The sequence below is a fragment of the Alternaria ventricosa genome, assembly GCF_023758065.1.
Source record: "Alternaria ventricosa strain BMP 2768 chromosome Unknown scaffold_1, whole genome shotgun sequence".
In the NCBI taxonomy this organism is placed as follows: domain Eukaryota; kingdom Fungi; phylum Ascomycota; class Dothideomycetes; order Pleosporales; family Pleosporaceae; genus Alternaria; species Alternaria ventricosa.
Genome location: NW_026055681.1, coordinates 1060061 through 1086083, shown reverse-complemented (window position 1 = coordinate 1086083; position 26023 = coordinate 1060061). Strand labels below are relative to the sequence as shown.

General features: G+C 52.1%; 11 protein-coding genes across 11 annotated transcripts; 6 read left to right on the top strand and 5 right to left on the bottom strand.

The window, feature by feature from the left end:
* Nucleotides 1-397: 397 nt before the first annotated feature.
* On the top strand, nt 398-2815 carry J4E93_000369 (uncharacterized protein; the record flags this gene model as incomplete). The annotated part of the gene is made up of 2 exons (XM_049338329.1): nt 398-748; nt 800-2815. The coding sequence occupies 2 exons, from the start codon at nt 398-400 to the stop codon at nt 2813-2815; spliced, it is 2367 nt and encodes a 788-aa protein (XP_049204214.1).
* A 358-nt stretch (nt 2816-3173) lies between these two features.
* Nucleotides 3174-4193, bottom strand: J4E93_000368 (uncharacterized protein; the record flags this gene model as incomplete). Its single annotated transcript, XM_049338328.1, has 1 exon — nt 3174-4193. One exon carries the CDS (start codon nt 4191-4193, stop codon nt 3174-3176), a length of 1020 nt encoding a protein of 339 aa, XP_049204213.1.
* A 790-nt stretch (nt 4194-4983) lies between these two features.
* J4E93_000367 (uncharacterized protein) lies at nt 4984-5883 on the top strand (the record flags this gene model as incomplete). Its single annotated transcript, XM_049338327.1, has 1 exon — nt 4984-5883. One exon carries the CDS (start codon nt 4984-4986, stop codon nt 5881-5883), a length of 900 nt encoding a protein of 299 aa, XP_049204212.1.
* A 680-nt stretch (nt 5884-6563) lies between these two features.
* On the top strand, nt 6564-8184 carry J4E93_000366 (uncharacterized protein; the record flags this gene model as incomplete). Its single annotated transcript, XM_049338326.1, has 2 exons — nt 6564-6663; nt 6713-8184. The coding sequence occupies 2 exons, from the start codon at nt 6564-6566 to the stop codon at nt 8182-8184; spliced, it is 1572 nt and encodes a 523-aa protein (XP_049204211.1).
* Nucleotides 8185-10090: 1906 nt separating this feature from the next.
* J4E93_000365 (uncharacterized protein) lies at nt 10091-11031 on the top strand (the record flags this gene model as incomplete). Its single annotated transcript, XM_049338325.1, has 2 exons — nt 10091-10141; nt 10204-11031. The coding sequence occupies 2 exons, from the start codon at nt 10091-10093 to the stop codon at nt 11029-11031; spliced, it is 879 nt and encodes a 292-aa protein (XP_049204210.1).
* Nucleotides 11032-11397: 366 nt separating this feature from the next.
* On the bottom strand, nt 11398-12078 carry J4E93_000364 (uncharacterized protein; the record flags this gene model as incomplete). Its single annotated transcript, XM_049338324.1, has 1 exon — nt 11398-12078. The coding sequence occupies one exon, from the start codon at nt 12076-12078 to the stop codon at nt 11398-11400; it is 681 nt and encodes a 226-aa protein (XP_049204209.1).
* Nucleotides 12079-12444: 366 nt separating this feature from the next.
* On the bottom strand, nt 12445-12969 carry J4E93_000363 (uncharacterized protein; the record flags this gene model as incomplete). Its single annotated transcript, XM_049338323.1, has 2 exons — nt 12445-12582; nt 12646-12969. 2 exons carry the CDS (start codon nt 12967-12969, stop codon nt 12445-12447), a joined length of 462 nt encoding a protein of 153 aa, XP_049204208.1.
* A 1080-nt stretch (nt 12970-14049) lies between these two features.
* On the top strand, nt 14050-15843 carry J4E93_000362 (uncharacterized protein; the record flags this gene model as incomplete). Its single annotated transcript, XM_049338322.1, has 2 exons — nt 14050-14054; nt 14109-15843. 2 exons carry the CDS (start codon nt 14050-14052, stop codon nt 15841-15843), a joined length of 1740 nt encoding a protein of 579 aa, XP_049204207.1.
* Nucleotides 15844-16263: 420 nt separating this feature from the next.
* On the top strand, nt 16264-16800 carry SMD1 (mRNA splicing protein smd1; the record flags this gene model as incomplete). Its single annotated transcript, XM_049338321.1, has 2 exons — nt 16264-16306; nt 16469-16800. 2 exons carry the CDS (start codon nt 16264-16266, stop codon nt 16798-16800), a joined length of 375 nt encoding a protein of 124 aa, XP_049204206.1.
* Nucleotides 16801-17171: 371 nt separating this feature from the next.
* On the bottom strand, nt 17172-18517 carry J4E93_000360 (uncharacterized protein; the record flags this gene model as incomplete). The annotated part of the gene is made up of 3 exons (XM_049338320.1): nt 17172-17535; nt 17599-17777; nt 17846-18517. The coding sequence occupies 3 exons, from the start codon at nt 18515-18517 to the stop codon at nt 17172-17174; spliced, it is 1215 nt and encodes a 404-aa protein (XP_049204205.1).
* Nucleotides 18518-19229: 712 nt separating this feature from the next.
* Nucleotides 19230-25978, bottom strand: POL2 (DNA polymerase epsilon catalytic subunit; the record flags this gene model as incomplete). Its single annotated transcript, XM_049338319.1, has 2 exons — nt 19230-25317; nt 25368-25978. The coding sequence occupies 2 exons, from the start codon at nt 25976-25978 to the stop codon at nt 19230-19232; spliced, it is 6699 nt and encodes a 2232-aa protein (XP_049204204.1).
* Between the last annotated feature and the right edge of the window lie 45 nt (nt 25979-26023).

Genomic DNA, 26023 nt, shown 5'->3' with positions numbered 1-26023 from the left:
TCTGCGTACTTTCGCTGTACCACTTGAGGAAGCAGTTATCGTAGCGTCTGGCCTGTGTCAGTGGGTTGCGGCAACAACATCAACAACGCGCACGCTCACTCTTTGACTTCATTGCATTCCGGTGCTAAGGAGGCGGACATGTTGGTGAAAATACAGGTGGTGGTTGAGCAATGGCGCTGATCCGCATGACGGAGGCCGAGGGTCTGGTGAAGGTCGCGGGCGCGGCTATCGATAGGGAAAGCGCGCTAGCGAAGATCATTGAAGGTTTCTTTCTCTAAACATTTGCGACACGCGCTTCCTCTCCACACCAGCCCTACCTACGACATCCAAGCGAGACGCCACCGTAGACCGCGTCATCGAATATCACCTCGGAGGATGAGCGCACAATAAACTCGCCATGGATTCCTTCAAGACGCTCCAGACAGAAATCGCGGCCGCCCTGAAGTCGACCACCAAGTCTGCCTCTCTCATAGGCGGCGCGGACATTCCCTTCCAACGATCGCTGAACCCAGACGCTGGCACGCAGCTCGACGCCCAGAATGCGCGCCTCCTTCATCTCGCGCAGCGGCTTCTCGAGAATGCTGCTGCGAGCTCGGACGCTGTAGGTCCCAAGCTGCCCGACGTCGAAGCCATAGACGCCAATTGGAGGGGGGTTGTTGATGTCATCGACAGCTTGCTTGAGAAGGCCGACACCAGTCTCGACGAGTACACGGGCGTTGTGAAGCGCTTGAGTCCCGCGACTGAGCAGGTAAGGAGCGCGCATGCGGAAAGTGAGGCGCATCATCTAACGCGTCCGCAGGCTCCTGTGAAACCACGCCCCAACATTGCCGACAAAAAGATCATCGCAAAGCCGCAGCTCAAATTCGAGCATGCGCCTAGCAACAACGAAACTGGCGGCTTCCGCCCGTTGGTCACATCCAAGCCGCATGCGAAGATCCCGCTAGAAGAATGCTTGCAGACATTCAAGGACAGGCGCGGACGGGAACAATACCCCCACCCATACCAGACCGAGATCGAAACCTACGAGTATCCTTCGACCGTATACGAGCACTCCGAGCCGCAGCAATACCCTCCTTTCGAAACTACCACCGCAACCTTGGTCGATACTCCTGAAGCATTGGCTACGATGCTCTCTGAGCTAAAGACTGCAAAGGAAATCGCCATTGATCTGGAACACCACGACAACCGCTCATACATCGGCATGGTCTCACTAATGCAGATAAGCACACGCGATAAGGACTGGATAGTCGACACTTTGAAGCCCTGGCGGCGGAAGCTCGAATGCCTGAATGAGGTGTTTGCAGATCCCAGCATCCTGAAGGTTCTACACGGTGCATACATGGACATTGTCTGGCTTCAGCGAGACCTGGGACTATATGTCGTTGGTCTTTTTGACACGTACCATGCTGCTCGGGCCCTTGGTTACCCTGGTGCTAGTCTGGCATATCTACTCGAAAGGCATGTCCAATTCACGGCCCAGAAACAGTACCAGCTCGCAGATTGGCGCGTGAGACCGCTCAGCAAGGAACTCTTCGAATACGCACGCGCTGATACCCACTTCCTCCTATACATATACGACAACATGCGCAACGAGCTAGTCGAGAAGTCTGACTTCTCTAACCAAGAGAAGAACAAGGTCCAAGATGTACTTCAAAAGTCGAAAGAGACGGCCTTGCAACGTTACGAACACCCTGTATACGATACTGAGATGGGTCTTGGAACTGCTGGTTGGTACAAGCTCGTCTCACGCACGCCTGTGCAGTTTACCCCCCAACAGTTCTCTGTCTTCCGCGCCGTTCATAGATGGAGAGACGACCTCAGCCGGAAAGAGGATGAAAGCCCGCTGTTCATTATGCCCAACCACGCCGTATTCACTGTAGCTCGTATGATACCTGCGGACAAGGCTGCGCTCTTCAACGCAATCCAACACGTATCGCATATCATTCGAGCGCATGCGGATGAGCTTGTAGCTGTCATCGCCAAGGCTAAAGAGGAGGGTGTCAATGGACCGGAGCTGCACAACGTACTCCAGACGATTGCCGACATGCAGAGGGCGGAAAGGGCCGAGTCAGACGCTGCGATCAAGGTAGCGGAGGTGACTGCAACACCAGCTGTTGAGGCCTCTGTACCCCAAAGCACTGTAGCTGTTCGAGCTACGCGAGCTTCATCTTCAGAATTTTGGGGCGAACTTTGGAAAGCGAACCAGGCGCCACAACAGCCGGGAATACCAACTATCGACATCGGCCTTGCTCTACCGTTACCACCTCTCACTGCCCAAGTATTTGCTGATTCAAACGGAATGCCCCAAGCTACACCAAAAGCAGAGAAGCCACAGCACACCTTCGTGCCGAAAGAAGAGAGACCAGCCGAAGACCAACGAACCGACACATTCGTTGTCAAGCATCTCGGTGGTCGCAAACGAAAGCGAGGAGACGAGGTAGAAGACCAGGCGACCAGCGCCCCGGCCCTCGATCCCATGACCAACGACGAAATCATGCTAGACGCACCTGAAGAGACACCGGAAGCAATTCGCGTACGTGAGAAAGCCGCTCGAAAAGCGGCACGCAAACAAAAGAAGAAGGATGATGCTGCTGCCCATGCCGCAGGTCTCAACTACGGCGACGAGCCTGCCTTTGACTACGCGAACGCGAAATCAGTACTACATGCCGAAGACGGAGACGGGAAGAAGAAGAAAAAGGACAAGAAAAAGAAGAACTCGAGCTTTGCGCCCTTCTCGGGTATGACGGATGCACCAAAGGGACTGCCGAGGGCGCAGAAAGAAGTCGCAGGACGTAGCAAAACGTTCAAGTCATAGGCGTGGAAGCCTGGGAAGTCGAGTGGTAATGGAGTGCCTTGCATCTTTGCGTTCTTGTACATATACCTGCATCATGATACCAACCTAGTTCTCCCGGTGTCATCAGAATTCAAAGAGATCTGCCCTACGGGGCCAATGCATTGCTTCTTGATTAATGCTATGTTGATACTGTAATCGCTGTGAATGCTCCGCCGTTAACCGTGTTGTTGCCACGGAACGCCCTCTGTGACTACGTTCCCCGTCAGCTGTCCACATCAGGTTTAACAATAACCTTTGCGTCTTGCTTCCGACTCATGCGCCTGTAACGAGACCGCACACAAGTTGCTGACGATCCAAAGCTATCCTCCTCCATCATTCATTACACAGCCTGTCCATGCAAAGTCCGATAGAAAATACCGAAGTTACCGGTTCCATTCTTGCCACCGTCTGGTCCCTTTACATTGTCCAGAACGGCAAACACAATCTTCTCGAACCATCCTCCCTGAAACTCCGGTTCCCGTAGGACCTCAAGAAAGCAATGGGCAACCTCCGCCGGTGGGTTGGCATACACGCCACAACCCAACGCGCCCAGCACAAGCTTCGTGTGTCCATGTCGAGCAGCAACGCGCAATATGAGGCGGACGTTGTTCTTGGTATGAGCCCTCGCGCCGATGTGCTTGAATGTAATGCCATCGTCTGACAGAGGTGGTTGGCGGAGGGCTGCAACGCTGATGACGGAAAGCGCAGGGAGGTCCATGGGATGCGTGGACTCGAGCAGTTCATGGCCGTCGGACATGGCGTTACGGATAATGACCACGTTGGGTGAGTATATAGCGGCGAGAGCGGGGATTGGGTAGTATTGCTCTCCGTCTAGCGTGAGGTAGAGCGACGAACGGTAACAGAGACATTCTTCTTGAGCGACAGCTCCTTTCTGCCAGCCGCCGCCGGGTGATCGCTCAGAAGCGAGGTTGAGGACGGCAACTGGACGGGCTCGCATGGGCTCAGTGACTTCTCCGGCTTGCTTCCCGACTTCGGGGTCTTGAAGTTTTCCTGGATCGTCCTCTGTGGTGACGTCCTGCGTTGGGGCATCGATGTCGGACTTGGGCGCGATCGCAGGCTTGTCATCCTCCGCATCCATGTCCGTTTTCTTCATGCTACAATGCTGACGGACGGTATGGTTGGGCTCAAGCTGTATTGCTGCATCAAACGAGTCCATGTTGAGTACTTCGATGATGCATGGTTTCTTGATGCCCGGGCACCGTTCTTTAGGGAGAGTAGATCCATCTTTGTGATGTATAGTCTCGAGAGTGGCCCACTCGGCATCGAACTTGGACGGGACTTTCGATAGGATGCTTGGGAGGACCGACTTGGTCTCGTCCGCGATTAGTTTGAGAGCCATATTGCGTCGACGGTTAGGTGCGCGGTTGTGGTTAGACATGTTGTGCTTTAGACGATTGGTGTTATGACGCTGGTAAGGTTCACCGGGACGAGTGTTTTCTGTTCGAGAGGGACCCGGTCGTGATGACCCCGGCTTCTTGAGGAAGCCGAGGATTGAGCTTTGTTCCATGATTTTTGGAAGGTGAAAGATGAGGGCAAGAACTACCACCAGCGTTGTCTAAGCAGAAAGCTGGAGCTATCCCAATGTACTTCCAGGTGAATGTCGTTTGAGCCACTACTCCTTTGGCGTGGAGTGCTGGGAAGCGGAGTCGACGCTTTGAGTGATTAGAGGCTCTCACATCAATACCGTGAAGGCAAGGACTAGATATACACTAGAACTTGGACCGAGTAAGAGGGATGTCAGCAACGGACAGCGCAAGCAACTGGATCAGGCAGCAGCAGGCAAGGGAAGCGTAAACTGGCTAGGCCTATTTCGGAGTGTAAACCAACATGGGAGATTACGACCACGAAACGAGAAAACCAAATACAGCGATAGAGGTGCACCTGCATACAACCGTGGCAATGACAGCAAGAGTCGGACCGCAACGCACATGTGCGTGCAGTGGTGCGGGCCAGGGTGTCTTTCAGCCCTACAGCGGGCCTGTGCGTCTGCCCCACATTCGCGTAACCGGCGATCATGTGCGATTTGCTTGCTGTTGCTCTTGCACACAACAACAATACCTTTGTAGACTCGACCAACATCCTTTACCTGCAGTCCCCGATGTAATTCTGGCACCCTGATCACCGGCGACATGCCTACGCAACTGGCGCACCCATCCCCGAAGCGCAAGCGCGACCAACCCCCGCCTGTCCCGCTGCTCAACACGGCCCTCGCCCTGCGTCCCGCATCAGCACCGCCACGAGGCAGTCCCGCGCCCTCATCAGGTCCCGATAGCCCACGAAATGTAGTCGCAGATCAGCTGCGAGGTATGAACCTCGCTGCACTCGCGGCAATACCCATGTCCCCGCTCACGCCAACCGACGATGTGATACGCAAGAAGCCGAAGCTCGATGCCATGAGGGTAGACAGTGGAACTGCATCAGATACATATACCATACGCGAGAAATTCAGCCGCTATACAAACGGGGAAGACTTGGATACTGTCGCTGTGACGACTGAGCTGGACCTCTCTCGGGTGATACCAGAGACCCCTCAGGCGTCGCAACCCCGCTTGTTGCCAGATATCGCTTCTTTTGCCCAACACACCAGCTTCGTCTCATCGCCTATACCCACGACCCTACAGTCGCATACAGCTGCAAGGCAGAAGTCGCGCGCGCAAAACCCCTCTTCTTCGCAACCCCGCCCTCGGGCTAGATCGCCGTCGCCCTCAATGTCGGCTCTCACGTGGCGAGATAGCGAGATCACGGGACACTTGGTCGATCCTTCGACTGACCCAGATGATGACGGTACTGGACTCAACGGGATTGGCTTCAAGCCTACACCAGCATTAGCATATGCGAGGTCGCAGAAGCGGCGACAACAGTTGACCGAATGGAAACTACGTGAGACTCGCGAGGCGAGAGCGAAACGTAGTGAGAGACGGCGAAGGGGTGTGCGAGACACGCCTTCGCGGGAAGTGACAGTCGAACGGGAAGTCATGCCTGTCAACAAGATCGAGACCACGAAGCGGACGGTCAAGTTCGCTGTATGAACTGTCGAGGAGAAGTAATCGTAATTCCGGAGAAGTGTAATAAGGTGGGTAAGCCCAAACATGGATAATGACCATCTCACGATACTTATGATACGAGCCATGGGCAAGTACACGTTGGATTAGCGGCACGTTTGGAGTACGGCGTAACAGGGAATTCTTTCGGTTCACTATGCGTTTAGCATCATCTGTCGGGCGTTTTGTTTACTCATAGCGTTAAGAAATCTACTCTTGATTACCTCTTAACGTTTTGCTCAGTGAATTGGCCGCAACATAACTATCAGGCACAGCGCGGCCTTAAAGATCGACCTCGGGAGTGTGCTTATGGAGCTCAAGCACGTGTCAACGCGAACCCCTGCGCGTCGTCCGGTTCTCATCTGTTGCATTCACTGAATAAGGCTGAATACACGAATTCGCGATGGATAATCATATATAAATAATATCTTCCTCACATCGTCCTGTTGCACAGATACGATGTTCTATTCAAATGCTTATTCGTAGCTGCCACTGGCTGATCCATGCCGCGTCACCATCATCACCGTTGCCGCGCCCTTCCATACCAACCTTCGTCCTTCGCACCACCATGACCTGCGACATCACTTGAACCTGACGACGCTTCTTCATTCCACACACTTGACTCAGAACATACATATAAGCGGCACGGCCTTTTTGAAGGAGTAAACATGATGACGCGGTGGTTGCGCCTTGCCTCGGTGCTACCTTCTGCACTTGCTCTCACACCCAATGATCCGGCTCACCACGTAAAGCAGGTAGCAATCATAGGTGAATTCATATCCCCAGAAGATCCATCACCAATGCTGACTCCAAGAAGGTGCAGGTGCAGGTGGCTCATCCGCTGCGTACCATCTCGCGCAATATGCCGCCGAAGCAGGCATCCCTACAAACATCACCGTCTTCGAACGCAACGACTACGTCGGCGGCCGCACAACGACTGTGAACCCATGGAACGATCCAACGATATCCGTAGAGCTGGGCGGCAGCATCTTTGTACAGAGCAATCGAATAATGGTGAAAGCCAAGGAGGAATTCAACCTATCTACAGCTGGAGCACGAGATCTCGCAGCGCAGATGGAAATGCCTGATCTGGGCATTTGGAATGGACAAGAATTCGTTGTGGTGACGAAAGCAGGTGATACTTGGTGGGACAAGGCGAAGCTGCTGTGGAGATATGGGGCTGCGCCGCTTTGGACCAACAGGCTGATGAAGAGTGCCGTGGGCAGATTCTTCGAGATGTATGATGAACCGGTGTTTCCGTGGAAGAGCTTGAGTGACGCCGTCGAGCGTGTGGGCTTGTTGGAAGCCACTGGAGTGACAGGGGAGCAGTACCTCAGGACGAATGGAATCGGGGAAGCGTTCTCCAAGGAGATTATCCAAGCCAGCACCCGGGTCAACTACGCCTCGAACTTGCCTTATATTCATGGCTTGGAGACAATGGTTTGCATGGCAACAAACGGAGCAATGCAGATTGAAGGAGGCAACTGGCAGATCTTTGCGCATATGCTGAAAACCTCTCGCGCCAATGTCCACCTCAACACTTCTGTCGCCCAGATCTCGAAGCAGCACGATGGCAGCTATGAAGTTACTACAAGTACCGGCCACACATCGGTCTTCGACGATGTCATCCTCGCATCCCCTCTTCAGTATTCGGATCTTGTTATCCAACCTGCGCCACAGCACATTCCCGATGAGATCCCCTATGCGAAACTATACACTACACTATTCGCGTCGCCCTTCCGATTGGATCAAGAAGCTTTCAACCTTGGACCTGAGACACCTGTACCGCAATACGTCCTTACCACGCTACCCCCGTCTGAAGTCCCAGTGGATGGTGTCGGGTCGCCCAACTTCTTCAGCATATCTATATCCGATGCTGGTATCAATCCAGGATCTTCCCCGCTTCGATTGGAATACATCTACAAGATCTTCTCACCCGCCCGTGTGAATGCCACCTTCCTCTCGCGCGTCCTTGGCCAGCATGTCTCGAACGAGGAAGCCGAACACGGTGACGTAAATGGCACGGTGAGCTGGATACACCACAAATTGTGGTACTCATACCCACGCGAATACCCGCGCGTGACATTTGAGGAGATCAAGCTAGACGACGGACTGTGGTATACCAGCGGAATCGAGAGCTTTATCAGCACCATGGAGACGAGTGCATTGAGCGGGAAAAACGTTGCTAGACTGATCATGGATGAATGGGTTGCCCAGGGCGTTGATGACAGTTATGCGAACGCTCGGAAAGATGGCACCGACGAAGAGCTGTATCAACAGGAGCTATAAGGATTGCGTCTTCCGAACACTATGGCAAGCCACGTTGTTTGAACTTTAAAAGACTTGCATGAACATTGCTACGCGATTCTGCCCCCATTACTGATTAAGCGGTCACTTCGGCGAGGTAGCAGCACAGACGCTACGCTTCAGGCTTGTTGGCGTTCGGAAGAGCGGCATTAGTCGCTTTCTATGAATTTGGCGAAGCTACTCTTCAGTCTAGCCACGTTTGACATCCTTCGGGGGATTCTTCGACACTGATTTGAGATGGCACAATCATTCCAGTCCAATCGGCTTGGATACCGTTGTGGCAGATCTGGGACGCTAAGGAATTCGAGATCTAAAGGCTACGTCAACCACGTGAGATTAGCGAGGACCCGCCGTCTTGTTTAGCCCGACGTGGAGTACTGGCCCTGGGTAAATGGTTTTCGAGAAGTCCTCCCTTGACAGGCACTTCTGGCTTGATCGCATCGGTACCTCGCGAAGCATTAGATGTAATTCACGTTAATGCACTCTTCCCCTTCATTATGTTCATGAGCCCACTAGGCTAACAGCGAGCCATGCTATTAGACTTGTATTGTACTCGGATGTAAATGAGTCAAGGAAGCTAAGACTTCAACCGCAGTCTGGCTGTCTGGCCTACTGGCCTATGAGTGGCGTTGGCGTCAGGCCTCCTGCCCTACCCCTAGGAAGCAAACGGTGACCCTCGGACGTGCTTCCGTCGCAGCAATCAAACTTCCGAACCCAGCACTGACCGTTGTGCATGCGGCAGTCCTTTGACCCCAACAGAATCCGAGGCCTGGCTAGCCAGGACTACATGTACAAGGTTCGATGGCGCACTTTCCAGCCCCAATGTGCTTGGGTGCGGATTCTGCGGTAAAGGGTCAATTGCACATGGGATTTCCTACTTCCCGCTGTTGTACCCAGAGCTGGGTTCGTGAGGTTGATCGTGGCCATTTTTTCTTATTTCATCATTGGTGATATTGTACTTTTTTTTCTTTCTCTCTTTCGTTACATCTGGTCACTTGGACGTGCAATTACCCTTTTTGGCGAGACTAAATATACGACACCATACCGAGACCATGGCAGGTCAGGCTCTTGCCAACGCGCTGGTGCCGCGAGTGGGACAGATAATCAGTGTCATGCTGGAGATTCTTACGTTTGGTGTACTCACTGTTTGCATAAGTAGGTTTTCCACTTCTAGTACTACTTCAAAAGAATGAGAATGCTAATAAGATGTGACAGTGCGACGGACTCAGTCCATCACGAAATGGATGGCGCTGCCTTTGGCCGCGATGTGTATGTGCAACGCAACGCACGCTCTCGGAGCATTCAAAGCGCAAATTCCTAACAGAATGAATCAGTAATCATCGTTATATATTGCGACTCGGCACTGTTCGTTTTTGCCACAGCAATCATGCTTCACGGCTTTGGCATCAATTCCTCGCCGCAGGTCTGTGAAGGTGGGGTCTTCTTGTGTAAGTCTACGATGCCAGAATGCATGAACCGGAAACTTACCATTGCATAGGTTTGCTATGCTACATGTCGACAAAGATCCTGACATACTACTTCCTTGTTGAGAAAGCTGTGAGTACAGATCTCCTCTTTCTTCTCTTGTCCAAGCAGTCACTGATTGGATTTAGTATGTCGTTCGGGGGAGTAAGAAGCCTCGCTTGAAGACTAAGCTGTGGCTTTTTAACTGCTTATTCATGCTGCGTACGTTTACGACCAACAGCTCCAGAGAGCCCGCGCTGATGATACTGAAGTACCGTATACCGTCTTGGTTGTCTTGAATTTCGTCTAGTAAGTCGCAAATTCCACATCATTACCGGTACCTTGCATTGAGAAAGAAGATGGAATACTGACGCACCGTAGCCGAATTAGCTACATCGATGACTCTGGCGTATGCATTATTGGCATGCAGAGGATTGCCATGCTACCCTTGATCATTTTCGAGGTCGTTGTCAACGTACATCTCCCATTTTCCTACTCTGGCCCCTTCCAACACAGATGAAACTGACCGAACTCCAGATTTGCCTGACTGCTCTCTTCGTCGTTCCCCTCCGCAGTCTCTACTCTTATCAAAACAACACAAATCCTACACTCCGTCGGATAGCTAAGCGCTCTCTCATGGGCTCCCTCGCCACCCTCACCACCTCTGTCGTCAACCTGACCGTCCTCATGATACTGCACGGTGAACCAGCCTGGATCTGCTTCATCTGCTGCAATGCCGACATTCTTTTCTGTTCGCTGGTCCTACACTGGGTCACATCCAAAGACAAGACGACAATGACTACCGACCCAACGAGTGGTACGGGAGGCGAAAACATTGGCTCAAGACACAGTACAATATCACACCAAAGACGGCAAAGCCAGTTGATATACGGAGACAACACAGAAGAAAAACTGCGCAGTGAGATCATCACCATCAAGGGCATATCCAACGAGTCGCCGACCGGCGGCAACAGCATCAGCATCAGCAGCAGTACCACCAACAGCGGCAGGAACTCCCGAAGACCCAGCCTCAACGTGTTCCCTTGCTCGAGCAACACACACAATCCACATCACAACAACCGTCCGCAGACTTCACCACGTTTAGTGCTATCAAGCGTCACAACGGAATGCAAATCCTCGTCCCCGCCCAGCAAATTCCGCGCCCCAAGTCGCGGCATGTACCGCACACCCACACGAGAGGAGTTTGGAGATGAGGTCGAGTTGAATCACATCAGGGTGCAGACTATCCATACGAGGGAAGTGGAGATTGATGATGAGGGGGGGGAGCGGACGGAAAGTGTGAGGAGTGAAGGGGAGGAGTGGGTTGGCCACGAGCGGAGGGTCATTGGGGACGGAGTTGTTTGATCTTTAATGTATGTCGCCAGTGGCAAGCTTGCCAGGATGCTCTGGATATCATGGCTGTTTGCGTTTTGGCGTTTTGCGTTTTATACCTCTTGTTTGGATTTCGTGGGCGGGATTTGGACCGGCACGTGTATATAGTCGCACTTGATGTACTAGGAATGCCATCGGGCTCTTAGGATTCAAAAATGATACATCATGGATTACAAGACTGGTAGCGCAAAGATCCAAGATTTGTATTACTGGCTAGTGAAACAGTAACAAGAAGATAAAACAATTAACTCCATAACATGTAAAGACCTTGATCAAAATATGCAACTTCATCATCGTCCACCAAGCATGAACACCCAAAGAAACTACCACAGCCTCAGCTCAGGCCGCAAACCTGACATTCTTACTGCCCTTCCCTTTCCGGGCCTTCTCTTCTGCCTTCCATTTCTTCACCCGCCTAGTCAATACTTCGTTCACACCACAGTCCAGCTCCTCTGCTTGTTCCTCGTTACCTCCAAAAAATTGCATATATCCTGCCACATCGTCGGCGATCTGTAAAGAATGGTTGACGAGAGCGAGAATCCCACGGCGGAGTGCTCTGGGTGATATCTCATTTCCTGTGTTATCCTCTTCGGTGTGTATTTGTGTTTCGCCATCGCTGTATGTGTCGGGCGCTGGCTCTTCGACGGATTCTTCAGACGCTCTTTGTGTGTGTTTGTGAGGCGCAGCGGGAGACGCTGCTTCGGCATTTGCTCTCTGAATTGATATGTTGTCGTCGTCTGGCAGAATGATGGAGTGCGTAGCTTTGCCTAGCTGTGACTCATTCACCCGAGAGCCATTCCGTGTTCTTTTGCCATGGATGATGTTTTTGGGGTCCTTGGGGTCGCATTTGATGTTTTTAGACTGGTCAGGAGGATGATTACAGTGTACCCAGCCCTTGGTGGTCCGATAGCTTTCTGGTTTCGAGGCCGCCGTACCCTTTGTTGTAGGCTTCGTGACCTTGCGCTGGGTGTCATTGCGAGGCGTAGCACAGACTATCTTGCTGTGGCTGGACTTTGCCATGATGATGTGCGGTATTCAATAGAATCGATCACTGAGATATGAACTTCAATTGAGAGAGTTAAGAAAGAAGGTTTTGTGCGTAAGTCATTGTTCGCTGGTGGATGGGTTTTGAAGATAGTTGACTGTATGAGTCGAGCGAGGAGTGTGGAGCGGTACATGGGCGCATCTGGGCACGAGTCTTCCCATAGTGTGACACCAACACAACTCACGACGCACTCTGACTGTTTACTAGCGGAACAGAAATGACTGCATGACTGTAATAGCGTGCGTCTGTCGAACCCTGCAATGAAGCCCCATCCACATTTGCACCGTACTGCACAACGGTGCCATGGTAATGTGACATTCGTTGTCTTGTGTACAAATTCCTTATTTCTTCGCGGCTGGTTTCGTAGGCGTCGATGCAGGCGCTTTCGCAGGTGGTGTCTTGGTGGCATCGGTCGGCTTTCCTGGCGGCTTGCCCTGGCTGCTGATAAGATCTAGAAGATGGTCTTCCGTCTGCTTGCCCTGTCTAGGAGTTAGCCAAAACACTCGCAGTATACTCTCTCAGCCTCCTTCTCGTTGACATACCTTCTCGGCATCAGTCTCCGCATCCCATCCTCGTCCGAACTTTGTTCTGAAAGCCGCCAATTTTCCGGCCTCATCCTCCTCGACGTTAAGTAGTTTGTGTGAACTCGGATTCCATAGCGGAGAGTTCCGTTGGTCCTTTGCGCTCTTGTATACGGGCTGTGGATTTGTGGTTCGTAGGGTGAAGGAGCTGCCGTCAGAGAGGGTCACGAGTTGGGTGAAGGTGTAGGGTCGCTTGGGTCGGCGGAGAAGCGTCGCGTGTCGTACTTGGTTCGTCTGGCGTACTTGAGGCTGTATCGATTGTCGGAGGACGCGCAGTGCGCTCATTGAGGGTATCGGAGACGCCATAGTGACTTGTGCTGGGGTCATGTGTTGAAGTTCGCGAGGAAAGTTGCGGCGAAGAGGCGGAGGTCAGCCTTGGCCGATCTAACATTTCCATCTTCAACCCGCGCACTTCGTCATTCGCACCCAATTGCCCTCCAACAGTCGCGTCTTCTCGCAACATAGCGCGCTCCTGCCCCTCGGCGCATGAGGTCAAGCCGGAAAATTTTAATCTGAACATGGCGCTCTCGCAGCGCCCGGCTTCGCGCTTTTTCGCAGCCTTCTACAGATGGAATCAACATACTCGTTAGTACCTTAGTGCGCATTGATACATATATACTAAATATCCTCTTAGAACGGTCAAGACCATGTGCAGTTGCCTCTCAATACCCTCGTCGCGATACACATCCCTGCAACGGCATCTGCGCCCCACGCTACTATAATACGACTCGTCTGCTGCAACAACAAAGTCACTCCCCGTCGCAATCGCATGAGGAAGAAGCGATAGGAGCTGGGGAGGAGAATTCAAAGATAACAGGAAGAGGAGGGGTACACATATTACGACCGGCAGAAAGTGTATCGAAGGATATAGCAAACACGCAGGAGCCCGTGGAAGAGCAAGATGCTGCCTTTGAGCTCTCTGAGGCGGAGCTGGGGGAAGAGCGACTCAAGAACTCGGTACGCAGGGTGATGCGTAACGTTCCGAGCTCGGTCGCAGTCCTCACGGTCAAAAGTATCGACCCCGATACTCAAGAACACGTTCCCATGGGCGTTGCCGTTTCCTCACTTAGCACCGTCACACTCGATCCGCCTACGATTTCCTTCAACATCAAACAACCGTCCAAGACCTTAGACGCTATCCGGGCAGCCAATGGCCTTTTTCGCGTTCATTACCCCTCCGCTGACAGAGGCGGTGCGAAAGTCGTCGATCTATTTTGTAGAGGGAACCATCCGGATGCCTACAATCTGCGATCAAAGGAACTTAGACTCTATCAGCCTAAGCTCGATAGGCCCAGGCATCATTATAACCCTAGTGATATGCCTTCTCTTGCGCCGCAGGTATTGGGGGAACAGGTGTTGGCTGCGATGGAGTGCAAGGTCACCCATGAATTTCCCATCGCAGATCATGTTATCCTTGTCGCCAGAATCAACAGCATAGAGCAAAGGGCTTCCAAGGATCTAAGCATCATGTATATCAATGGTGGATACCGTAACCCTGCGGGCGAAAAGCTCTACACTCCTACAAGATCCACACAATCCGCAGCCGGTGAAGGGGTTTTCTCGGTATGGGATTATCCTTTGTTTCCCGGAGAAGAAGAAAGACAAAACTACATGAGGAAAATTAAGACCCTCATCAAAGACAACCCTGCCTTTTACGAAAAGCCATCTGTCGAGACCTTTAGGAACATCGAATCGAGTTTACCGTACGCTACAGGGAATTTCGGAATTGATCTAGAGGTTCTTGTCGCGGAGTGCCGAAAAGAAATGGGTCTCCCTGCGCGCTTGCGTGCCGAAGCGGAAGGACGACAAGTCTTGAGTGACTTCTACGGGCCATTGACGCCGGCAATGAGGACACAGATTGTCGATCGAGCGAAAAAGCTCGTTGCGTTGGATGCGCGTTTTCTGTCTCAACATTACCGCACTCTCCTATACAGCTTGGGCGTCAACCCTAGTAGCAGAGATCTCCTACCAAGCGACATCATGGAGCCTCTACGAGCAGCAAACTTAGCACCGCCTTTCGACCCCCGCCGAGGACATGTCAATGGCGGTATCGAGGATATCATAAAAGTGGAACAGCTTGAGTTCCACCTACGAGGTTATCTTCGGAACATGAAATACGAGGCTGCGTTGAAAATGCCCCTAGACGCGGCCATGGAAGCCATCAGTGAACGCAAATTAGCGGCTGTATATTTCAAAAAAGCACGAGCGCGCTTACTCACCCAGACCCATCCTCAACTATTCGATACTTCAGTCATCGACATCGCTGGCGAGGTGACACAAGTGGAAGCTCGTGTAGTTCTATGCCGCTTTATTAAAGCCCTACAGGTCGACTCTGAAGTGGGCCTTCGAAAGCACATCTTCCAAGACTGGCATGAGCTTTTGCGCCGAGTCGGCGTAAATCCTACCATCACGGGGATGGATGTGGGCTTTCTGATGGGCAAGGTCCAGCACTTGTACTATTCGAACAAATCTTTCCGTGGGTTTTCTGACGCTGTTGAAGAGATGCTGCGACCTTGGTTTGTTCAGAAAGTTAGCTGGGAAGACCTTGAGGAGCGCGTCAGAAGCTTTGTTCAGGAAACCCCACTGCGCGCTACAGGATGGTCAGGCAGAGACAGACTTGCCGCTATGGGCCTGCGTTGGGATGCCACAGTTGCGCTACCGAGCAGCAATCCTTCTAAGCAGGCGAGTGAGAAACCGCTGAACCGAGGCGTTATTCTGGACACGCTCGTAGCAAAGGAGCTGAAGAATTACTACGGCAGTGGCACTGAGGAAGAGAACCATGCCATCGCCAAGTACTTGAAGGAGACGTACAGCTTCGACATCACACACAGACCGATACAGTACGAACCCGCAGCGCCTACATATCCATCCTCGAGTGATGAGATGTTACAAGCTATGAACGCAACTCAGGCTACTGCTCGAGAAGAGGCCCAGTCTGAGCAGATCTTCTATACACCAGACGGCGCAAGCTCTTCACGCAGGGCAGGCGGGTCGCCAAAAGTTCGACAGATAAAAGCAGACCGGTCGTTGAAGATTACACGACCTACTTCAGAACCCCGTACCAAGCATGACGGTAAAGGCAAGCAGCGCAAGGGTGGCCAAGGGTCGGCTGAGGGACGTTGGGACACTTACTCTTTTATCGAAGGAAGGAATGAGTAATGTGTCATTGTATGTTCGGTATGTATACTATAATTAGCGTACGTAATTTAGACGAGACGAGGAATTCACATGTTTCACGCCGAGTTTCATCCTATTGCTTGTGTAGTACAAGTTCGTGATGTTGATGTTGATCTTGGGGGCCCGCGGGCGTGAGTTTCAGTGCACGTGATCTCGGTGACGGATTAACCTTGGCCCGTGCAGCCTGAAGCTCGATCGCAATTTCCTAGTCGGAGCTTCCCCGCGAGTATCTTCGCGCCGCAGCAGCTATACCATATCCAATCGCCGATAGCATAATACCCGAGCAAATACTCCGTTTTACACCATTGTCCAGGCCGAATATCAGCAATTATGAAGCTCGTCAGGTAGGTTAGCCCTCGACTCTTACGAGACTTGTAACTAACGGCTTCGCGCAGGTTTCTTATGAAGTGCCAGAATGAGACGGTCACAGTCGAGCTCAAGAATGGTCAGTAAAGCCCACATCCCCTCTATTCTGATCTCATCGCGTTGTTGTCTGGCGACAGCAGCTCTGTTGCGAGCGCGTCTTCTTGAGAGTTGCGCAAGCACGCTATTACATTGAAACCTTCCCTCAGCTACTTCCTGGACGCATGATCTGACAGGAGCGCAGGCACTATCGTAAACGGCACAATCACCTCCGTCTCACCGCTCATGAACGTTGCGCTCCGAGCCGTCAAGTACACGCCCAAGTCTCGCGATACCGTAGCCCTCGACACAATGACCGTCCGCGGTTCCACAATCCGTTACATCATCCTCCCTGATTCATTACCGCTCGACACACTTCTCATCGACGACGCGCCCAAGCCCAAGAACAAGGCAAGGAAAGAGGTCGGTGGTGCTGACCGTGGTGGAAGGGGCGGTGGCCGCGGAGGAGGCCGTGGACGTGGTGGAGGTGGTCGCGGAAGAGGCGGCGGTGGCAGGGGACGCGGACGGGGATTCTAGGCGCATAATAAGACAACAGAGATTTAAAGCCAGAAAGATCACCCACAGATGCGCATCACGGCGTCGCAAAACGGCTGGGGATTGCGCTATGAAATTTGGAAGGTTGAAATTATGGGTTACTGCACACACGACACCAAAGCTGCACGCGCAGTAGGATCACCGTTGGATCAGCTGAACGTGCAGAGACAGTCTAGCATGTGTGGCACCCAAACACAAGAGTTGGTGCAAAAGTCGCGCCTCGAGAGAAGAATGATACCACATTGAATCGCAACACTTTATGGTCTTCTGCGAATCTCCGATTTTCCTTGCTATACAAACATTCGCAAGCTACTTACAGAGCTAGATAATTACGAACCACATGCGACAACCGATTACTCCGCGTCATACGGTGCGACGGGTGCCGTATCGTTGACCTGAATCCCACCCCTCTTCTTCTCGTTACTATCGTGGAACGGCAATCTCCATCCACTCTCGCCCTCCGGCGTACTCAACCACAACCTCATCAAGTGCCTCCTTGGCGCTGGTGGCGCATAGTCTTTGTACGCTGTTCTGGCGTGGAATATGTGGTTGTTGGACAGGAACTGGATATCGCCCACGTCCAGAATCATGTGCAGCGCATGCTTTTGGCATGTCTCCTCGAGAATGGTAATGGCGCGTTCTTGGGCGTCGGAAAGAGCGGGGATCAGACCTGCGTCCGAGAAGCGGGTCAAGGAACGGACAAAGTAGGGGTCGAATCTGTAGACGCTTCTGTCAGTCTGTAATTCTGCGGAATTTATGGTTCCTTGGGCGCTTGCTTACTTGCTGTAGACCCTTGGATTATCTCCCGTCTCGAGGTAGAATACGGCGGTTTTGATCCATTCCTTCTGTCCTACGCTCGTCTCGCCTTTGCGATCAAAGTACCAGATGGGTTGTGTGAGCAGTTCGGCGACGTCAGGGTGGTTCTTCTGAAGATCGTTCCATACTTCATGGCTGCTGACCTGTACACGCGGCAAGTCAGTAAGACCGCATACCTTGGAAGAGGTCTTGGAAATTGCATCAGACTTACGAGATCAGACTCCCCACCCTCCAACGCCTTTGCCACACACAATAATCCCACCAAATCCGCGTCATCAGCATGGAAGAACTGCCTGGCATTCGTCCGATAAATCCGCACTTTGTCAATCGCCGTAGCATCTTCACCCAGATCCTTCACATGCCCAAGCACATGACCCCGACTATTCTGACTCACAAAGTAACCTAGATACGTTCCGAGACCCATATACGCAACAGCAGATTTCTGGTTGCCCCACTTCTCAACAGGCATACCTTTGAAGAGAATAAAACCCTTTCCATCGATTAATTCTTTCCGCAACGGCTCAAGGAACTTGGAGAAGTTGGGTAGTGGGAATAGATCTTTGGTGATACCGGTCAAGGGTGTTCCAGAGGCGATGAAGCCATCAGCTGCTTCGCTCATCTCGCGCACTTCGTCGGCTGAGAAAATGTGCGTCCAGCGTTCGGGGTTGGATGCGTAGTCTGTTTTGCTCCATGCTGTTGGGCCGGTGATTTCTTTCGGGAAGGCAGAGTAGGGTTGTAAGAGGGAGTAGATGGGCTCGTGTTGGCCTGATGTGCGTATTCCATCTGGGAAGATGGATTTGGGGGCTTTCTTTGTGGTTGTAGTGGTTGGGTCGGAGAGTGTGTGTGGTGCACTAGGCGAGGGAGAAGTGAGTGCTGGTGCCATTTTGGTGAAGGATCTCGAGCCAATTGGACGGCAGGAGCTCGGTCTTGAAAAGGATAAGTGGGATCTTGAGGAGCTGGGTATGTGTGTCTCTTCAATACCTCGAATGGATTTGATCAAGAGTGTTACACAAAAGCCGGTGAAAACACGTAAAAGCAAGATTGATTTGTCTATATATACTTTTATTTTCATCGATCCCTGCCTTCCTAAGCCTCGTCTCCCCCTCATCCCCTCACTCTGATGTTATCGCATCATATCTGAATCCATGTTGTTGTTTGCGATCATTTAGCCCCGAATGGCGTGCTCGCACGGCATCCCAGGATCAAGTTGACGCAAGCCCCGCTCCTAACTCCCATGTCTCAAACGTAATCCTTTCTTGGCTTTTTGGATTCGGATCGCTGCTCATCACTGTTGATCAGAAATTGGGAGTGCGCAAGGGTCGTGATTTTATGAGCTGATAAGATTGTTACAAGGGTTGGTTGATACATGTACGTCGGGATAAACAAGACGCGAAGTGGACGAATGGAGGACCTTTACCCCACTTAGTCGCTCCAAACGCCTCTAAATGCTATAGGGCAGGAAAAGCCCGGGAAATAGATATCAAAACCCATGCGGAGTAAGACCGAGGACGCCGCGCGCCCCGATTCCGCACACATGCCCAAGACAAGAACGCCGTACCGATCGATCGCCATCATACAGCAATTTCACATGCCCTTCAGAAACTCTCCAAACACTCCTCAACAACAGCCTCCAACATGCCCAATGTATAGAATCTTGCAACATTGCCGTACACATTCATCTTCCTCTTGATCTCCTGCTTGTTCTTCGTAGCTACCCACTCGCCTGCGCAAGCACAGTGTTCCATAAACTCATTGCTGCGTAGCCTCTTGCACTTGCCGCACTTCAGATCTTGCGTACACCACTCGAGTACCATCTTCTGCACTTCGCCGACGAGTTGCTCTTCGATGCGTCGTTTGTCGTAGGTTGACTCGCAGTTGTCGCACTTCCATTTGGGAAGGACGGGGGCGGCGTCGCTGTCGGGAAGGATGACTGGAAGGAGAGAGGAGTCGCGGCAGAGATCCAGGTCGCGCGAAGATGTGCAATCATCACAGATGACGCCCCGGACGACGAGGGCGGCACTAGGGTTGGTAAAGCTAGCTTCTGCGCTGAACTCGCGAATGTCGAAGAGGTTCAGTAACTCCTTTCGCAGCGCACGCGCTTCGAGCGAGATGGCACGATCCAGACTTAGCACTTGCATGATGCTCTTGACGAGTTGCAAGACCGGATTCGTGAGCTTGAGATGCGAGCCCGGAAGCTCGGGGAAGACATAGTCGGAAGCGAAGAGGGGATCTAAGACCTCTGCGTGTTGCTTCTTGGCGAAAACGTTCATCTGCTTCGACAGAGGTCTAGTGAACTGCTTCGGCAGGATCTGCGTTTGCTCGTTCGGATCGACAGTAAGTGGTCGGAGCGGGATCTGGGTGACTCTGGGTGTCGAGCCGTCTTCCATAATCCCAGGGCGTTTTCGTGCGTGCATGAGTTCTATGAACTCCACGACCCAATCGTTGAAGGTCGGCTGGAACTTCGGCGGCAGGAACTGTGCAAGCTGCCAACACATGATGTTCTCAACCGGCTGTGTCTCGTCCTCGGTGACTTCATTGCATCCTTTGCCTCCGTAGTTGAACTCGTCATACCAGACCAGGTAGTCCCAGTATTCTTTGATCTCAAGCTCCATGAACTGGAAGAGCGGTTTCGACTTGATCGTCTTGATGATGTACTGACTGTACGCATAAGCGTTACCCACTTCAGCTTTAGTCGTCTGGAGAAGCAGGCGGTTCGGACTAGCAAATACGATGTGCGAACCGACACGCTTGAAATCCGTCATGAGTTGCTGTAGCGTCTTCTTCGACATCATCTGGACATAGTAGTGTAGTGCGCGGTCGTAGAGGAACGATCCCGGACTGCTGACCCAGCGGACGAGATGTTGGACCATGACATCAGCCATACTAAAGCCGTGCCCGGCTTGAACAGCTTCAACCCACCATGCCTTTACCATCTCTCGGAGGACGGTGATACCGGCGCCTGCAAAGGCGTTGTCTGACACGATGACGTGGGAGCCGTCACCCGTAGAATCATAAGATGGGTTGAAGGAAACAGAGTCTGCACCCTCAAGCTCGTTGACCAGAGACGACGACAGGATGGTGTTGATAGCGAGGTTACGAAGGTTGATGTCGATGCATACTGACGAGTATGTACCTGGGTTGTTTACCGACGGCATGTCCACCGTCTCCAGGGGCCCAAGAATGTCATCCTTCTCGTACCCAGCGTGATCTGGCTTCGCCTGACCAGACCACCAGAGTATCACTCGTTCCTTCTGCAAGCGTCGTGCATATGCGATATCGATCAGGAAGCGTGGGTCGTTGCTCTCCAGGTTGCAGAGCGGAACGTCTCCATAGCGAGCAAGCTCCAGCAGATGGGCAACCCAGGACCCAAGATCAAGATAGTGGCCTACTAGTCGCCTGGCAATGAACGCCTGCCAGCCGAGTGGTGGTAGTTGCTTATCAGTCTCATCAGGGTGAAGCGGTAAGATGGGTAGTTCCTTAAGGATAGGAATGTCGTGGGAGAGAAGAGCCTGGTTTGGCGACTGCATGACCACAATCATGGGCCCGCTTTCGTCTGCCTTCATCTTTTTGACAATGTCCCCGACCTCAAGAAGGGCCTTCCGCTTTGTAGTCACCATCGTTGTCTTGAAATGAATGTCATCCTGGTACTCGATCATAGTCTGCCACGGTTCGCCATTGCTGTCTTCCATCCGTCGTTGCAGTGCATCCCGGTAGATGCGGTCGACGTTAGGCATACCCTGAGAATCCTTGGACTTGTTCTGGATGACGATGTGCGCCTCATTCTTTGATGTTGAGAAGATACCGTAGATGTTGCGGTCTCCGCTGCTGACGTGATAGAGGTATAGATAGTTGAACGGTGCCTCAGCCAGGTATGGCTCTTTTGTCGGCACCTTTCGCAGTGCCGACAGATCGAAACCTTGTTCAAGACCCTTTCCGAGCACACCCTTCTGCGACTCGTCGAATGTGCAGGTACTACCCAGCTCAAGTATGGCTCGTATATTGAGTGGCACATGCTTCTCGTATACGCCTTCGACACTGGAATGGTTGAACAATGCTGAGATACTGTTTGCTTCCTGGACGTATGTCTCTTCCGACATCTGGAGCTTGAACAGATGGATCGATGGATGCCCGTTCGGCAGAGAATGGTTGACGACCTTCTCCACAGAGCACCCACTAATCGAGACATCTGGAAGATCTTCACTCCTCAGGTTCAGATACAATTGTCGAGGCACGATGATCTTGAGGGCGTGTATCTTCTTGTCGATCAGAATGAAAGCTCTGACCTCGCCTGGCGTCTCGGTCGGTCGCAGCTGAACAAGCTGCCATGTACTGATGTACAAAGATTGAGCCTGGTTCCGGAAAAAGCTACCGATCGCATCGGACGCATCAACAGCCTTCTCTCCGAACAGCTGTCGTCTGCGCTTCCGTGCTTCTCGCTGAATCTTCCACTTCTGTTTCTGGTACATCAACCATCCGGAATAGTCTTCATCGATGCTCGGCATGACTTTGGGAAGTGCGGCGTATGGGTCGACAATAGGTACTGCAGGCTCGGGCTCCTTGCGCTTCGCCACCATCTTAGTGACTATGCCCTTCTTCATCTGGGATTGATTCTGCGTTAGCTTTGCAGAGCCGAAGTCTTCGAAATCCCCAGACAGCTTGTTGTTCGCAACGTTGGCGTCGCCGTTGGTTAACACCTTCTTGCTGAACATATCCGTCATCTTTGTCTGTTGGAGCTTGTCCTCCTTCTGACGGATCCTGCGGTCAAGCCAATCAGGATGCGGCACCCTGGGAACGGGGTTTCGGACTTTCTGGTATGCTGCAGGGATGGTAATGAGCTTTTGGATGACAGACGCCAGACGTTCGCGGTAATAATCCCAGTCAAGGATAGATCGAAGGTCCATCTCCCCAGGATCGTCTCGCAACCATTTCCTCAAGAAGTACCTTTTGACAGTTTCCTCTGCCGAAAAGATCGCCAAAGGAACGGCACGTTCAGTGACGGGAGCGTTCCTGGGCGTCTTGGAGATGATGTACTTGCAGTTTAGACCCTTGTCTTTCACCATCTGTTCGCCCAAAAACTCAGCGAGACGTTTGGCAGTTGTGATAGCAGTAGACTTTTGCGCTCCATACTCCTCCAACGTCTTAGTCATACTCTTGTTCTCCACAATGAGATCGATGAGCTCTTCATCTGCCAGTGTCGCTCCACGAGTGTCGAGAATATCGAGCCATCGGTTGGCGACCTTCGCGACGGCTCCATACGTTTCTTCCAGTGTTGTACCTTCCAAGAAGAACTTGAAGATCTGAGCCTGGAAATTCTTGATGAGCTTTAGCTCACCACGACGCTTCACCTCAAAACCCTTCAGTTCTGCCAAGCTACCGTCGTGGTTGAACACAGCATAACGCTTCTTTAAGTTCTTATCCTCTTCCTTCGATGTCGGCAAGATCATAGCCTTGTACGGCCCATCGACTTCGAAGAAGATGGAGTTGTCGCTATGCTTCTCGTACCGGAAGGTTTCTGGGTCTACCAGTGTCTCGTACTGGTGGTTGGTGTACTGCGCGTGGACCAAGTGGTTCAACATCGTGCAAGGATACGAGATCGTCAGCTTCTTGCCGTTGCTGAGTTTGAAAGCAAAGTTTTCCGGAAAGGTCGCTGGTAGAATAGCCCAGATACCGTCGGTGTCAAGCTCCAGGGGTCGTCCAATGCGCTCGACTAGAGAGCGGGCCAATTGGATGATGCGGGCACCAGTCAAGCAAGTGACACCGGCCATCTCGAGGGAGTACCAACGGGATCCTTTTCGCATGACATATCCGTAAAAGGAGTTGAGAATGACCTTGTGAGCCAACTGCATAGAGTCAAACAGAACAATCATCTTCTTTGCATCCTCAACTTCGGTAGCAGGAGCGCCGGCTGCCTTGAGTGCCTCCGTCTTGCCCTTCCAGACCTTCTGTTTGCCCTTGAAATCGTAACGTCGGTCACGGAAGCCACTGACGGTGTCGACGTAGAATGGATTCTCACGCTGACAGATGATGGCCTCTCGCTCGATTGTCGTAGCATCGTGGACCTTGTGGTAGATCTTCTTGGAGTAGTCGGTCAGACGCTTCCTAATCAGAGTAGCCTGTTCGTCTTCCGACAGTTCTTGGAATGTTCTCTTTGGCGAATTGGGAAATCTTCCAGGGAATTGCTCGTTTTCCAAAGCATTTCGGACCATGTTGTATTCGTCGCGTTTAGCTGGGAGGTACTCACCTCTCCAAGCCCATGGCATTCGGCGATCGCACGTTTTTCCTGGGCGGTTGAAGTCGCAAGCCGCGCAATTTGACTCGTCAATCATGGAATCGGGTTGTAAACGATTAGTTGTCATGATGTTCGGATACATAGATGCAACGTCCAAATGGTAGATGAGGGGTCGCTCGTTACGATTCGGTGTAGTTTTGAGTTGCATGAGCTTCTCAACGATCTCGGCCTTGATCTCATCGTAGTTGACGACGTCCTCCATCTTCTTCTTTTCTTCAACCTCGATGCTGAACTTAAGCGCCGCATCGAGATCGTGGAGCAACTCATCAATAGCCGTAGGGTCGACAGCGAAATTATATGCGATGTCGCTTCGGAACACGCCAGCTTCCAGCGCTTCGACGTGACCACCAACATAAGTCTCGGACTCCAGAAGATGGCCTTCCCAGAAAGCTTCCTTCGGCGCCTGATGCTTGTTCGGTAGGACGATGCCTTTCTGGTATGCCTGCACCATCAAAAGCATCTCGCAAAGGGTACCTGTACCCTTGCGCAGCGCGTCGTCTGGTCCGAGTGGTAGGATCTTGCACAAAGCGAAGATGAACGGGTGCACATACTTCATGTATAAGTAGTAGGTCGCGACAGCGTCGGAGACAGAGTACTCTGCAAGTGTTTGCGGTCGTTCAGCTGCATAAGGTGTCATGAGTTCCGGATCGAGCTCGTCGGGGTCGTATCCAAGCTTAGCCATAGTAACAGCCTTCAGACCACGACTTCCTTGAGGTAGGTAACTGTCTCGACTGACCCAAGAGAAGGCATCCATATGAGCACAATAGTCTGACTGATAGATGTCCTCGCTATTCTTTCTGAACCCAATTTCTTGATACATGTCGATACCCTGTACGCTAGCTCTTGCTTCGACGAACGGCCAATCGAAGAAGTCTCCGTTGTAGGTGACCATGACTGTTGGCTTAGCTTCCTTGATGTGTTCGAAGAAACGTTCCAGCACCCCCTTCTCGTCCGGCTCGTTGAAGATTATGAATGGACCCTGATATTCTGGTTTTGGCGTGTACTCAAAGTCCGAAATATCTTCTGATACGATTTCGCGGTTGGTGATGAGAAATCCCTGACCGTCGATCATGTACGATATCATCATGATCTGATCGATGGCTGCGTCGGGAAATTTCAGCGGGAGCTTCGTTGTTTCGATATCGTAGGCCATGACGACGGGATCCGCTGGTGTAAGGCGGTCCTCTATGCACTTGATGCTGATTACGCCATGCTTGGCCTCGACAGTGTACCAGTTTCCGATCCGAACGTCCTTGTCGATAGCCACTCGTACGTGGTAGGGAACGTCGTATTCCCGAATGTCTAAAATGAAATCGCTCGCGTCAACGGTGGTCGTAAATCGTTTCTCGTATTCGTACTCGTCGTTATCAAAAAAGTCAAATGCGCCGTTGCCACTGTGTGCGTGTTAGCCATTGTATACGCAGAGGGGACGAGCTGGACTCACTTTGCAACCTCGGCATATGTATCCATCGCATTGACGTTCTTCTTGTTCTTCTCTACCACTGGTGCGACCGCTTTCCTGACAGCCAAGAGGTCGTTTACGTTGGCGAATGTGAGTTGCAAGAACTTTCTCCGGTATCCTGTCAGATGATTTGGCATGCTCAGATCCTCCTTCTCGACCGTCTTGATCGACTTGATCAAGCCCTCGTACGATTTTTTGCAGTATTCTTCCACGTCTTGTTCCCTGCCCTTCTTGATCGCCAGCAGAAAGTATGGGTCGTATTCGAGCGTCGCTTTGAATGTGTCACCTTCGTCGCCAATGAAGTAAAAGTCTACGCCGGCTCTGCCACCCGGTACATCCTCGTCTTCTATTGTTGTCGAATGCATGTTGACAAGCCATCCCACTTTCTTCTTGCCGGAGTCGAAGCGTGCGAAGCCCATAGTCTCATCGATGCGGTGGGCGAGGCGCGTGGATTCGAGTTTTTCGTTTTGCGAGGTGCCCTCGCCGCTGCGGAGTGACGAGGCATCAACCGTCTTGGGTTTCCGTGGGCCGTAGGATGTGTTGCCCAACTTGCCCACCCGGCGGAAGGGCTGACCTGCGCGTCGTGGCGCCATGGTGTGTGGTGGCAGAAGATAAAAGAGTATTAAATGCTAATTATG